This window comes from Barbus barbus (genome assembly GCF_936440315.1).
Source record: "Barbus barbus genome assembly, chromosome: 20".
Classification (NCBI taxonomy): domain Eukaryota; kingdom Metazoa; phylum Chordata; class Actinopteri; order Cypriniformes; family Cyprinidae; genus Barbus; species Barbus barbus.
This window is the reverse complement of record NC_136748.1, coordinates 19643532-19659821: the sequence shown is the minus strand read 5'-3', so window position 1 is coordinate 19659821 and position 16290 is coordinate 19643532. Positions and strand designations below refer to the sequence as shown.

General features: G+C 41.9%; 1 protein-coding gene across 1 annotated transcript; it reads right to left on the bottom strand.

Moving 5' to 3' along the window:
- Positions 1-606: 606 nt before the first annotated feature.
- Positions 607-2785, bottom strand: LOC306885935 (5-hydroxytryptamine receptor 7-like; the record flags this gene model as incomplete). The annotated part of the gene is made up of 2 exons (XM_079442760.1): positions 607-1432; positions 2178-2785. The coding sequence occupies 2 exons, from the start codon at positions 2783-2785 to the stop codon at positions 607-609; spliced, it is 1434 nt and encodes a 477-aa protein (XP_079298886.1).
- Between the last annotated feature and the right edge of the window lie 13505 nt (positions 2786-16290).

Here is a 16290-nt window from a genome sequence, read left to right as displayed (position 1 = left end):
GCATGTGAAGAATGAAACGGTTTGCCTTTAGTTGTGTTTAGCAGAGAGGCACAAGATTCAGACACAGATGAATCACACTTAGTGAAAGAACAGGTGCTGAGAATTGACAAGCTCGATAAACGTTTTTTAACGCAGAAACTGAGCTGAGTGGTTTTCTGTTTTCAAGATTGAATTAATCTAAAACGATTTCTCCCTACAGTTCTATTGATCTGTATTTCTAGAGTCCCTCGAGTGACAAGATATCATGATACCGGTGCAATATTGCACACTACTTGTATATAAATTCATATACATATATATTTCTTGCTTTGTTCTTTTATATTATCTGTAATTAAAATAGAAGCTGAACTCATCACCTATAAGTATTTTTCTCTCTTGTTCTACTAAAGGAAAGCCAGTGATTGTGTTCTTGTGTCAGCAAAGATGAGAAAATGCAATTGCACTGACCATAACTGTCTAATGCACGCCTCTGTCTAATTTGACCACTGTTTTGGACTGTGTATGTACTGTCCAAACATGACACAACCCTAAATGCCATCATGACCCTTTAGACTTGTGAGTTCCTGTGCAAATGTTGACCTCTGAACTTTGTTTGCACAGTTGGGGTCACCCAGAGACAACCACCTCCGGTCTTTCCACCAGTCGTAGGGCCTCATGCATGCCGGCGGCCGACAGTCTGCGGTTAATATTGCGGTAACGGCAGCTGAGCAGGCTTCGGTAGGTGGTGCGCAGGTCACGGTTGAAGAAAGCGTAGATAAAGGGGTTGATGAGTGAGTTGGCGTAGCCCAACCACAACAGCGTTCTCTCCACCCACAGCGGGATGCAGCTACACTCTGTCCCGCAGATGAAGGGGCGGGCCGTGGAGAGGAGAAAGAACGGAAGCCAGCAGACGGTGAACGCTCCTACCACAATCCCGAGCGTGGCCGCCGCCTTCTGTTCCCGCTTGAATATAGAGATGTTCCTGCGGTCCGAGCTCCTCTTGCGCACTCCTTGCAGCAGTCGAGGCAAACGCGCACACTCTTCCACTTCCCTCTGCAGCTTGATCGCGACGGTTACACAATCCATTTCCACATGTTCTTCCGCCCCATCAGCCCCTTCTGCCTCATCCTCCTCTTCCTCCTCCTGTCCTGCACGAGGGAAGCCGGTGATGGTGTGTTTGGCAGCGCTGAGCTTGGCGGCACGGTAGATACGGTAATACATGACCAGCATGACAGTCATGGGGATGTAAAACGCAACTGCTGTAGAGTAAATGGTGTAGCCAAAGTCTTGGCTGATCAGACACACACGGTCATCGTTCACATTCTGTGCCCAGCCAAAGAGTGGCGGCAAAGTGATTGATGCAGAAAGCAGCCATACAGAGAGCACCATTTTGGCCATACACCAGCCATTCTGCCTCACTGGGTAAGTTAGGGGTCTGGTGATGCCAAGGTACCTGCGATAGAGGGAAAATGCATGGACAAGTAAGAAGACAGGACTTTATTTAAAGTCATTTTATCATGACAAAAATTGCTTCAGCGATATGTTGATGAACTATTTTGTGCCATACATTTTTAGCTATTTGATTTAGATTTTATCCAGTTTGTTTACTGGTCTGATCAAAAGAGTCAAGACCCAAAGAATGAATTTCTCCAACACTGCATGCCAGTTCATAATAAACAATTCATGCCACACAGAGTTTCAAAGCAGAAAAATAAAACTTAGAAGCATTTAATTTCAAAGAAACCTACTTGATAGCAACTGAATGTGTAATTAGTAACACTTTACAATAAGGTTTAATAATTAATTAACATCAGTTAATGTTCTGGAAAAAATTATAATTATGATATATGATAATATAATTAAAAGTATTTGGGAATTAATATTCACTTGAGGAACCAAAATCATGTTTGTTTATAATAGATTACAAAAAAATTATTTTATTCTAAATTATTTGCATTCTAAATGTTGTATAATTTAAATTGTACTTGAGTTGAATGTAATGTTAAAATATTAGTTTTATGTTGAAAGTGATATTAACATAAAATTATAAATACTATAAAAAGTACTGTTGAATGATACCTAATGTATTCACTAATCATAACAATGTTATTGTAAAGTGTTGCTAAATCATTTTTCATGATCATTGATCATGATTATGAATGATCAATAATTATCAGTCCACCCTTAAGAAAACTCACCGGTCGATGCTAATAACGCAGAGGGTCATGATGGACGCGGTGCAGCACATCACATCCATGGCTATAAACACGTTACAGAAGAACTTGCCAAAAATCCAGCGGCCACCGATCAGGTCCGTAATGCTGACGAACGGCATCACCGCGAGCGCAACAGAGAGGTCCGCGAGCGCGAGGGACACGATGAGATAGTTGGAGGGCTGCCGTAGCTTTTTCACGAAACACACGGAGATGACCACAAGCAAGTTTCCGCAGATGGTAATGAGCGTGAGCATGGTCAGCACTCCACCGATCAGAACCTTCTCGACCTCTCCGTAGCTAAGGATCTGCTCCGCGCAGCGCGTGCCGTTCGCCACCTCCATCATCTCCAGAAGGATCGGGGAGCTGGAAGGCTTCATTTCCAAGGATCCGGAGCCCGCAGCCACTGCCACCTCTCCAGACTCGTGCGCAATTTTGAATAGGCGAGGGATAAGGACCTCGGAGATCATCATGTCGTTAGAGGTTTCCTCGCATGCACCTGTCTCTAGCGCGCGCTCCTCGCCCATCAAGGACTTCATAGTTTCTCCGTGGCTTTGCGCGACAGTTGATCTGTTGGTATCACCTAGCACCATGCCGTGCTCCTTTTATCCATGAACTTTTCAGAGCGCCGAAGACGGCAAGAGATCACAGCTGCGCGCGCAATAAGTAATGCACATCCGATTAGCGTTCAGTCACTGACTCGCGGCTAATTTCTCTATTTTTAGAAGAGATAATTGGTTCGTAATTTTTGCACACCATGTTCTGACAAAAACTGAGTGAGAGGGAAGTTTATCATTTTGTTTTTAAGCATTAATGGCTGCCCACTGCTCTGGGTGTATGTTCACTACTGTGTGTACACTTGGATGGGTTAAATACAGAGCACAAATTCCGAGTATGGGTCACCATACTTGGCCACACACCACTTCCCCTTTCCTTTCCTCAAACAGATGTCTCACAACACCAAATTTATAATAGTCATGAACTGATAATGAATTTAATTGATTGAGTAACAAAATATATTTAAACGTTTTGTGTCTCTGATTTTAGGCTACCATTTTGTCTGCTGCAGATTAAAATAATTCCTGAATCTATTACAAGAATAAAATAGTGCTGGTGTTACAATTTGCACTGCTACGGGTGGGTTTTAACAATAGTCTTTAATATATTGTGTCATTTGTGACATTTCATATTTTGTGTGTGAATATTGTGGTGATCAAAAATAATATTATTCTTCATCCCCATCTACAACCTGAATTCCGGAAATGTTGGGACTTTTATTTATTTTTTATTTTCATTTTTTAATAAAATGAAAACTAAAAGACTTTCAAATCACATGAGCCAATATTTTATTCACAATAGAACATAAATGTTTAAAATGAGAAATTTTACACTTTTGAGCTCATTTCGAATTTAATGCCTGCTACAGGTCTCAAAGGGCTGAAAAAGCAAGAAATTTAGAAAAGATTCAGCTAGGAGAACATCTAGCAACTAATTAAAGGGATACTCCACCCCAAAATGAAAATATTGTCATTAATCACTTACCCCCATGTCATTCCAAACGTAAAAGCTTTGTTTGTCTTCAGAACACAATTTAAGATATTTTGGATGAAAATCGGGAGGCTTGTGACTGTCCCATTGACTGCATAGTAAATTGCACTGTAAGGTTGGGCCGATAGATGATGCCATCGTCCATCGCCGATGGCTGACGGACATCACGATATTGAGCCCACATCGTGATTCCCCCCCCACCCCCTCTTCCGCAATCCGCCACATCCAAATAATAATTGGGATAATAATTAATCCTAATAATCCCCATACACTTGATTGGCTCTATGACTCTCTCCTCTCCACCTGTAGCTGGTGTGTGGTGAGTGCACTGGTGCCGTTGTACTGTGGCTGCCGTCGCATCATCCAAGTGGATGCTGCACACTGGTGGTGGTTGAGGAGAGACCCCCCCACGATTGTAAAGCACTTTGGGTGTGCAGCAATACACAATAAAGTGCTATATAAATGCATCATTCATTCAATACCGTGTTCGGAAAGGAAATTAAGTGTACTACGGAACCCCTAGAGGGAATAAATATCCTACGAGATGGGAGGATTAAAAAAATATATTTCAATACTTTCTCTCGCAATTAAATCGTTGGGTAATTATGCTGTACATAAATTGTTGCATCAGGGAGCTGCAACTAATATGCAGGCCATTGACACCGCTTTTGAATGCGAACTCTCATTTCACTTTCACTTTCGAGATTCGCGATCACACGGATTCTATACTACGGAGCGGCAGTATTTACCACACATTTTAAAACATTAGACATTTGTCAGTGGTGCTCAATATCTACAAATCATTCACTATTGTCCTATCAGTCATCTCTCCTTACTCTGTGTATGTGGTAAGTAACTTTCATGTGCTGTAATGTAACAGGCAACCGCTAGCCGCTAATGTCCCTTTAGTGGCTCCATAGAACGCGTTATTTGTTTTCCGTGCCTTTCTGCATACAGATTCACGCTTCGGGCACACCCCTAACCCCGCTCCCCATGTCATCGTCCATCACGATGTTTCACTGTAGACATCGTCCGATGCCAATTTGATAGACATCGCCCAACCCTATTGCACTGTCAAGGTCCATAAAATTTTTGATGAACCACTGATGGCAGATGGATTATTCTGACGATGCTTTTCATACTTTTTTACTATTTACATTTAGTCATTTGGCAGACACTTTTATCCAAAGCGACTTACAATTGGGGAATACAAAAAGCGATTCATCTTGAAGATGCAATCAGACAGAGGAAGTGCTCGTAACACCAAGTCTCAGTCATTGTTCAAATAAGTACAAGCTAGTAAGGGAAGGAGAGAAAGATAGAGGGAAAGATTAAGTTTTTTTTTTTTTTGAGTTTAGGATGAAGTCAAGTACTGCCGAAAGAGATGAGTTTTCAGTTGTTGCTTGAAGATTGACAGGGATCCAGCATTCCGGATAGGGGTGGGAAGATTATTCCACCAGCCAGGAATGGTGAACGAGAATGTTCTGGAGTCATTGGGATAGTCACAAGCCTCCTGGTTTTCATCCAAAATATATTAAATTCTTTCCGAAGAAGCTTTTACCGGTTTGGAACAACATGGGGGTAAGTGATTAATGACAAAATTTTAATTTTGTGGTGGAGTTAATTTTAAGTTAATTGATATCAGGTCTGTAACATGTTTAGCTATAAAAGGGATGTCTTCGAGAAGCAGAGTTTCTCAGAAGTAAAGATGGGCAGAGGCTCTCCAGTCTGTGAAAGAGTGCATAAAAACAATGTGGAATACTTAAAAAACAACGTTCCTCAAAGTCAGATTGCAAAGGCTTTGCAAATATCATCATCTACAGTGAATAACATCATGAAAAGGTTCAGAGAAACTGGAGAAATCTCTGTGCGTAAGGGACAAGGCCAAAGACCTTTGTTGGATGCCCGTGGTCTTTGGGTCCTCAGACGACACTGCATCACTCATCGGCATGATTCTGTCATTGACATTACTAAATGGGCCCAAGAATACTTCCAGAAACCACTATCGGATTCTGCCATTCTGCCATCTGCAGATGCCAACTAAAGCTCTTTCATGCAAAAAGGAAGCCATACGTGAACATGATCCAGAAGCGCCGTCGTGTGCTGTGGGCCAAGGCTCATTTAAAATGGACTGTTTCAAAGTGGAAAAGTGCTATGGTCAGACGAGTCCAAATTTGACATTCTTATTGGAAATCACGAACGCCGTGTCCTCCGGGCTAAAGAGGAGGGAGACCTTCCAGCGTGTAATCAGCGTTCAGTTCAAAAGCCAGCATCTCTAATGGTATGGAGGTGCATAAGTGCATACGGTATGGGCAGCTTGCATGTTTTGGAAGGCACTATGAATGCTGAAAGGTATATAAAGGTTTTAGAGCAACATATGCTCCCCTCCAGACAACGTCTATTTCAAGGAAGGCCTTGTGTATTTCAGCAGGACAATGCAAAACCACACACTGCAGCTATTACAACAGCATGGCTTCGAAGTAGAAGAGTCCGGGTGCTGAATTGGAATGCCTGCAGTCCAGATCTTTCACCTATAGAGAACATTTGGCGCATCATTAAACGAAAACTACGACCACAAACTCTTCAGCAGCTGGAAACCTATATCCGGCAAGAATGGGACCAAATTCCAACACCAAAACTCAAGAAACTCATAACTCATAACATAAATGTGCAGATGTCGTCAGACTGTTTTGAAAAGAAGAGGAGATGCTACGCCATGGTAGCCTAAACATGCCCCCGTCCCAAATATTTTGAGACCTGTAGCAGGCATCAAATTTGAAATTAGCTCATTTTGTGCATAAAATTGTAAAAATTTATCAGTTTAAACATTTGTTATGTTATCTTTGTTCTATTGTGAATAAAATATTGGCTCATGTGATTTGAAATTCTTTTAGTTTTCATTTTATTCAAATTTTAAAAATGTCCCAACATTTATCACATAATTTACTTTAACTTTAATTTTAAATTTAAAAAAATAGCCAATCCACCAGGACACTTTAATTGAAAACAGCACATCAAATTGAAACAAATAGACCTATAGAAATGCATAAAACATAGCTCAAAATCATAAAAATAATATCATTCACTCTGAAGATTTATTATCTGTTATGTGTAATATTTCATGGGACAATAGAGGTTGTCTGGAGAGTAATGATACAATAGAAATTCCCCTTTGTATTCAAACGACTTCTGTTTGAGTACAATAAAGAAGAAAATTATTTCATCCAGAAACAAGCTACACTGTTGCCTCCTAGTGACAAAATATATTTCAGGTCAGCCAAGAAGTCAGAAAATTAGTATTCTTTTTTGATAAATAAACGAGGTGGTTGAATAATATATCCCCTTAATGTGCTATATTAATTATTTGGCAAGCTTAAGCTCTAATGACTTTTTAAATATGTTAATGAAATTTAACATTTGATTAATTATTTTGTCAACTGTGTTACGGACAAATTCTGTCAAATGAAACATGAATGAAGTATCACATGTTTGATAACACATTTGTTTGAAGGTTTTTGAGTCTATTCACCAGAGTTTTTGATGTTATCTGTCTAACTGATTTGAAAATATGAATTTGGGGCATCATAATGGGCGTTCTGTGAGATGCTATCATGAAGGATGAAACTTTCTTCAACATAAATCCAAAGTATGCTGAAGTTAGCGTTATTCACCATCCTTACCAGAGACATCCGTCTCCAGAGATATCCCCATCTTTTTGTCTGACGGTTTAGTTCACATTTAAAAGATTTATAACATAAAAACCACACATAACACAGTTGACAGGTATGACCTTAGTATCCATAAAGCAATTTAAACACACACACATTATAATAACATACATTATAAAGTTAATGACTATATTACATTATTATAAAGTTAAATTAAGTTTTACAATGCATCATGACACTTCAAGTTGTAAGGACTTCAGGTTCAATAACATCATAACACTTTATCAGTCATGACTATGTGGAAACTAGGGTGACCATACATGCCATTCTTCCCGGACATGTCCTGGCCAGGATTTCTATATTGCTTTGATTCAAAGTACCTTGAGAGCTTTTCGAAAACATAAGGAACCGATGTCATACACCACACGCAAACAAAGTCGAAACCTAGATTTTAGCCATGTCTGGGAAAAATGGCACGTATGGTCACCCTACAGAAACAGATATATGCCAGATCTATAATATTATACGTTTAAGTCAATCATGAGGAATTCTGAATGCTTCATAACCCTTGACAAATATGAATATAATGTGCATATAATATTATGGATAGGCCTACTGAGTTCATAGAAAGTGTGTCCGTGATTAGATCAGTTAAGTTTATCCATTGTAATGCAAATCATGGTATTTAGGCAATTCCTATGTAATTTGCGTGTAATGACAATAGTTTGTGAATATTTTTTTTTTTTATCAACAGCACTCAGTGGGAGCATAAATTGACCCACAAAAGTTGTTTGCACTGTGCTCTTTCGTCGCTTGATCTTTCGTTTAGGCACGTTGATCCATTAAATCACTTATTATACAAAACCATGATCCGCACTCACATGAAATAGTCTTTTCTTTTAATTTTATTCTACATTTTATCACCAATAGGACAAGGACACATACGTTTTGGCTCAAAAGCCTTCTTCGGTGTGTATAAATTGCATAAATTGACCCTGAATTGCCAACAATGTCAACCGTGTTAATCCTTGTCAACTGTGTTACAGCTGATGGGTAACACAGATGACATTTCGGCCATTTTAGGGCCTTGTGCAAACTGCTGACCTTGGACTAGTTAGTACATGACCTTGATTAACTTATGTTTTTATATTCTTTCTCTACATATTTATAAATATAACATGTGACGCAAGTTCACCAGAACATGTTGATAACACAGTTGACGGTCAATTAATCTACTCTACGTGCAGACAATAATATAGATAAAATATTGAAGAGGAGAAGTTATAACTTTCCACACTGTCTTCAAACTTCCCTCCAAAAAAGGACTTTGGAACAAACCATTGCTGATTTATAGGGGTTTTTATAGTGAGTAACACAGTTGACACTAACACTGACATACACAAAATGGATGATTTAATATAGATGCATGAGCAAAATATTTTTTTAAACACCTTTCTCATAATTTAATGATTATTTTGCACAAATAATTATAAGAAATATATGCAGAAAAATGTATTTTAGAGCTAATCTGAAGAGCAAAACCTCACATTTACCAAATCGGACAGCACAAAAACAGCAACTTCCAGTATGGAATAAGCCATTTTTGCAAGATAAAAGATGGATATTTGTTGGATTTTTGTATTAAATTAATTAGAAATGTCCCCTGATATAAAAGTGATCATTGTTTGAAGTGAAAGGTTAATGAAAAATTAGTCAAATTGATAATAGAGTCCATGGACCTGACATGTACCCCTAATTATAGAATCACTCACATATGAACTACACCTGCGGCTGCTCTGCTGGGGCATCTGTGTGCACTGAAGTCATTCACTGGGAGCTGAGCAGCTGCCTAAAAGTAACTGTAAGAATATAGTTATACAAATAAAGTTTGTTCTGAGGAATGGTCAAACATCTTTTCTTCACAGATGCCATTTAGTTTTTAGTCAAATGCAACGATATTCATGCATTCACGACTCCAGGGCCGGCCCGTGGCATAGGCAGTTGCCTTGGGCGCAAAATGATTGGGGGGGTGCCGCACAAAAGGAAAATAGATAAGTGACAACACTTGTACTTATATATATATATATGTAGCGCCCCCCCCCCTACCCTTAACCTTTAATAGGGCGGAGCACCCAGGTTCTAACAATGTCTCTCGACTTTATATGAATGTCTCTCCTATTACCCTAGTTGGCTACTGTACCCCAGACTAAATATATTTATACTCTATAAATAAATTAAACTCAATCCACCCAAAAGGTAAGTTTAAAGAGATTAACCATAAGATTTATTAAAACAACAGGGGAAACAAAAATAAAAAATAAAATAAAGGAATAGTGTATATATAAACACTGGAATGGATTATCAAAAGTCAGAAATGTATATTACTTTTGAGAAATAACTCTTAATACCCGTAAATTAATACAGTACACCATATATAGGATTAAATCACCAATAGAAATATCAGTAAACCCTATGTATGTGATGGGGAAATCAGTAGCCCCACACCACACTTAGATGGTAAATAAAACCAAAACCCACAGAATAAAACACACGAATGCAGAACAATCGTCAATATGACAGCGTGGGCCCACACACACACACTCACACAGTCAAAACAACCCACCCCGTTGCAGGCCTGTAACGTTGCTGGGGAGCGTTGTGGCCTTGAAAACAGCAAATGGCCTCTTCACTCAAATGAGCCAAAATAAATCAACAAATCACCTGAACTCCTGATGAATGCAGATGAACTCCGCGATGTTCCTCCTTGGAAACAGCTGATCGTCCTGTAGCCTCCCCGGCAGTCGGCAGAAAGGCGGCGCGGTACTCTCCACTATGTCAGCGGGGATAAGAGGGCGGCCTGGTCCGGACTCCGGAGCTTTAACTCACTCAAGGAAATCAGTCTTGTACCCAAAATGAACCAAACTCAGATGACTATTTGCAGCCAGACGCCAGTTAGCCGTCTGGTTTCTCACTCAGTCTTAATAATGAACAAAGCTTCGTGCTGCGCTGGGAAGCAGGCTCAGACGAAAAAATAACCTTACTTTAAACTCTTGTACCAAGTATAAAACACAACCATAACAAACAAAAGTCTTCAAAAAACAGAATATATATTTAACTCACCAAGTCAGTAGTTAAAATCACTATATCTTTTAGTCTTAATCTCCCAACTCCCTTCTCGCGATCGCTCAAAAACTCCCTCTCCACTCCTCTCCAATCAGAAATTCCCTTCTCCTCACAGAGGCGGGAATAAATCAAAGATTAACCAATCACCAATAAATGAACAAACATGCTGGGCAAAGCCACGTTTTAGCATGTATATCCCAATCAAACTTTATAGTTGTGCGTCGCTCTTAAAGGGGCAGTACATAGATAGATCAACTGAACACACAGACACTATTATGATACTATCTGAATCATAAAACTTATAAATACTATTTAATCAGTAAATAGCTGTTAATGAACTGACTAATAACCCTCACTGGGTTACACTCTCCCCCTTCTTTATGACTCATGTCCCCATGAGACTAGCCATCTACATTAGTACCCGGGCTCTAGATTTTAAGTTTTCACTCAGTCTAAAACATTGAGAGCACAGGGCCATAGGGTGGCACCACAATGTTTTGCAAACATTTTTCTTTCTTGGGGAATCTTCAATTTGCACCACCATACCCCTATATACTAGGGTTAAGGGTCTGTCCATAGATTGCCCCAGTTCATCATAACTCAGTTTTTTCACTGGTTTTACTTGTCTCTTAGGACGAGGTTCAACTCTTTCAGTTTCTGCTTCTTTTTGGAGATTCATGAACTGCCCGTCTCCCCCTTCTGATTCCAGATCCTCTATCCGATCAGGGGTCGGCAAAGAGATACATTCCGCTTCCCACTCTGGTAGATCTCTCATCACTTCCCTTTGATAAGGAACTCTTTCATGGCTGTTATGGACCTCTAAGTTTTCTGTATTTACTGATGGGGTGTGCATCTGTCTGACCGGTCTCCTTGGTTGAACTGGGAAGTAATCACACAGGCTACTTTCATCACTATCAGAGTGATCTATTGAATCACAACGATCTTGTTCTGATTGCTCTCTTTGTGTTTTCTCCACAGCTTTTGCCCTGGTCACAACTGGAAGCTGGACCTCTTTCCTCTCATCAGGTAAGTACAACCTCACTCTATCTCCGATAGGTAACAAATGGTCTCGATGCAAGGTCCTGACACTCCCTGTGCCGGTCTCTGGCTTTACCCTGTATACCGGTAAGTTTGACAGTTTCTCCATAACGAGGTACGGTAATGAGTTCCAGCGATCCTGTAACTTATGCTTTCCTGTAATGGCCAGGTTCTTAATAAGAACCCGATCTCCTTTCTCCAAAGTCTGATATTTCACTTTACGGTCGTACAGTCTCTTGTTCCTTTGCTGTGTCTTTAGAGAACTCTCCGAGGCTAAGTGGTAGGCATTCTGCAGCTCTCTTTTCATTCTCTCGACATACTCCAGATGTTTCATCCCACTCTCACCAGCTGCCGAAGTCCCAAAGCATACATCCACCGGAAGACGAGCTTCTCTCCCGAACAACAGGTAATAAGGTGAGTAACCAGTTGCTTCATTTTTAGTACAGTTGTACGCATGCACCAACTGACTGATGCTTTGGCTCCACCTGTTCTTCTGGGCAGGATCCAGGGTACCCAGCATGGAAAGAAGAGTTCGATTGAAACGCTCCGGCTGCGGGTCTCCTTGAGGGTGGTAAGGCGATGTCCGAGACTTGCGAATTCCCAAGATTCCCAGGAGTTCTTTGATGAGCCTACTTTCAAAATCACGCCCCTGGTCGGAGTGAATGCGTGCAGGCAAACCATAATGTATGAAAAACTTTTCAACAAGGATCTTGGCCACTGTTAATGCTTTCTGGTCTCTTGCAGGATATGCCTGAGCATAGCGGGTGAAGTGATCTGTGATGACCAGCACGTTGGAGATTCCCTTCGAGTCAGGTTCAATAGACAGGAAATCGATGCATACAAGATCTAGTGGGCCACTGCTCGTTATGCTGTTCATGTAAGCCGATCTTTGAGGTAAAGTCTTCCTAGTGATACATCGTCCACATTCCTTCACATACTGCTCCACGTCTTTGTTCATGCGTGGCCAGTAGAAACGATCTTTGCAAAGTTCTGTGGTTCTCTCAATTCCAAGGTGACCTGCCCCGTCATGAAGAGACTGTAGCACCTGGGCCCGGTATCTTTCTGGTAAAACTAGCTGCTCTCTCTCTCTCCCGCTGGTACTTGTTGTAATTCGGTACAAGAGGTTGTGGCGAATGTTCAGCTTCAAGCCCTGTTGCCGTAAGAGATTCTCAATGGGGTTAGAACTTTTTGTAGTGTTAAGTATATGCCCTTTCTCCACTTCCTGCTTCACCTGTCCGATGATGGGGTCTTGCTCTTGTGCTAGTCTCAAGTCATAATTTGACAACTGCTCTTTGTGTCCTATTTCCAACTGTACAGGACAAACATACACAGAGGGAATGACTTCTGGAGTAGCACCCAACTGATCCACCAGCCTACTGTATGATTCATCGGAGGTGTGAGTATCAGCCAGCTGACAGATGGCCCTTACTCCTGATCTTGGTAAGTCCACCCATTCTTGTGACAATTCAGTGGGTGCGTGATAGCGTGACAGTACGTCCGCATCAATGTTGTGACGTCCCGGCTTGTACTGAAGGCTAAAGTCATATGTGGCTAAGGCTGCCAGCCACCGATGTCCCGTTGCACTAAGCTTAGCGGTGGTCAGAACGTAGGTGAGGGGGTTGTTATCCGTCCTAACTGTGAACTTTGCTCCATACAGGTAATCGTGGAATTTATCCACAACGGCCCACTTGAGTGCCAGGAATTCCAACTGATGAATGGGATAGTTGCGTTCAGCAGCACTCAGTTTGCGGCTGGCATAGGCGACAGGTCTCAGTCCATCTGGGTGTTCCTGATTTAACACGGCACCTAAACCACTCAAGCTTGCGTCGACATGTAGGACATAGGGCTTAGCTGAATCTGCATAGGCCAGTACTGGGGCATGTGTAAGGCAATAGATGATGTTATGAAAGGCCTCTGTGCAGCTGGAGGCCCAGCGCTCACCAAACGGCTCTGACTCATGGTAGTACTTGCCTTTCGGTACAGATTTGTAGTGACTTTTAACAGGGGGATAACCTTTGGTTAAGTCAGTCAGTGGTCTCACAATGCCAGAGTAGTTCTTAATAAAACGGCGGTAGAAACCACAAAATCCCAGAAAGGACCTCAGAGACTTCAAATCGTGCGGCATCTCCCAGTGTGACACTGCTTTCACCTTCTCGGGATCAGCAGCTATCCCATCAGTAGAAACAATATGTCCCACATATTTGACTTGTGGCTGACAAAACTGGCACTTGTCTATAGATACTTTGAGCCCATATTCTTCCAGCCGAGCCAACACTTTCAGCAGCCTTTCCTCGTGCTCTTCTAATGTACGGCCAAAGACAATGATGTTGTCCAGATACACAATGACCTGGAGAAGATGCATATCTCCAACAGCTCTCTCCATTAGCCGCTGAAATGTGGCAGGAGCTCCCGTGATCCCCTGTGGCATACGCTCGAACTGGTAAAACCCCAGAGGACAGATGAAAGCTGTTTTTTCCTTGTCCTCATCAGCCATCTCGATCTGATAATAGCCACTACGCAAGTCTAAGACGGAGAACCATTTACTTCCAGACAGAGAGTCCAAAGCATCATCTATTCTGGGAGTGGTGTATTGATCAGGAATTGTTCTGGAATTCAAAGTGCGGTAGTCTATGCACATACGAATGGTTCCATTTTTCTTCCGCGCAATCACAATTGGTGAGGCATAAGGACTCCTGGATTCTGTTATGATGCCTGCAGCCAACAGGTCTTTAAGGTGCCGCCTCACGTCGTCAATGTCTGCAGGTGCAACACGTCTGGATCGTTCCCTAAATGGTCGGCTGTCACTCAGTCTAATATTATGTTTCACTCCTTTTGCTCGGCCCACATCCCACTCCTCAAGGGAAAACACGTTTCCGTGTTCAGCTAACTTCTCTCTCAGCCTTTTCTCCCAAGCAGCAGGAATAGAAGAGTCGCCAAACTTGAACACGCTGGGATCTATCCTCTTCGGATCTATCGGAGCATCTGGCGTAACTGTGACCGTGTCAGTTGCAAAAACTTTAGCAATTACTGTGTCAGTTGGGATGCGGATGTCTTTAGAGGTCGCATTGCATACCAGCACTCTGAAGTGGTTCACATCAATGGCAGAAGAAGACATAACCGTTGGAGGGATAAACAGCCCAGCTGGAAGATGACTGTCCATGGGTGTTTCCACAAGAAAAATGTCTTTTCTCAGTGGCTTCTCACACTCCACTTTACACACTGCATAGCTTTCACCTCGTGAGGGGATAGTAAGGACTCCTGGTCCTTTCCACTTTACTTGTCCATCAGCTGACTCTGGGGCTTCCTCTTTTCCCTTGACCCGCTGGAAAAATGGTTTTAAAACCGATGACTGAATTCTCAGTGAGTGGGCATGATTTGACACACCAGAGTCCTGACTGAGCATGGTCAGACGTTGAAAGAAGCTTGCATTGGTGCCAATTATTACGGGAACTTGCTGAGGACCTTGAGGTTCAGGGCAGACCAAAGCGAGAATGGAAACTGACTCTTTGACCCCAGTGAGGGGAACAGGAAGCAAAACATCCACTATTATGTATCCCTTGTATGGATAACTAGAAGAGCTCAGTCCCCAAATGGACAATCCAGTGAGTGGATGGATGGGTATCTGCGATAAGTATCTGGAATACCACTGTTCGAATACAATGGTGACCTGGGACCCACTGTCCAGTAAAGCTTGACAAGAACATCCATTCAGCTCCACAGGAACGGTGGAGGCGGGACCCACTAAGCCTCTAGGAAGTTGACTTACCCCACTGACCACAGTTTGACTCTTTTTAGAGAAACAGTCTAAGCTGTTAGAAGTGGCACTGTTTCCAGTCACAGGGTTATTTTCAGACTTAGCTTTTCGCAGAGCACGTAACAACTTCTGTATTACTTGAGAGTTGTTCTCCGGTGATTGACACTTGGTAGCGATGTGTCCATCCTCTCCACACCGATAACAGAAGAAATCCTCTCTGTGCTTAACTGGCCTTTCTCTATATGATACAGGAACAGACCTGGTGCTTTGCTGAGCTTGGGGTGACTGAGCAGTGGAACTAAAACTCATTACTGCCAGCTGTTGTTGCAGTTGTTGAACTTGCTTCTTTAACGCTTGTACTTCAGACTCTCCAGTGGAATCAGCTCTTTTCTTTTCCTGATTATCTTTTGGATCCACCCTCATGGCAGAGACAGAAACGGTATTTGGATCTTCCAAGAATTTGGATCTTAGTTCCTGAATATCTGCTTGGAGTTGTCTGATCACAGGAGAGTCTAGCTTACCATCCTGTCTCAACTGTATGGGCTTCACGGAAGCCTTGATTTTATGGCGAGAGCTTTCGTTCTCCTCGGCTTCTTTGATTTCATTTAGCAGGGCTAAGAACATTGGCGGCTGTTCTCTTCTCTCCCTCAGTCTTAATTGCAGAAGCATCAGATCCGACTCTACCGCACCTCTAATCAGCTGTTCAACCCTTGTTCTGTCCATCATCTTGAGGCTCAACCCTCCTCTCTGCACTACTTTAGTTAAGGATTTCTCCATCCTACGCAGAAAGTCAGACAAAGCTTCCCCAGGGAATTGACGTAAGAGACGAAAGGCAAAGTATAGATCCTCCCCTGACTCAAAGGTTCCAAATGTGTTTTCTAACGCTTCCAAATATTGAGAAGCACTTGTCTCAGGACATGAAAATCGAACAGCTTTGATGATGTCAAGGGCTGGCCCTTTCACACTC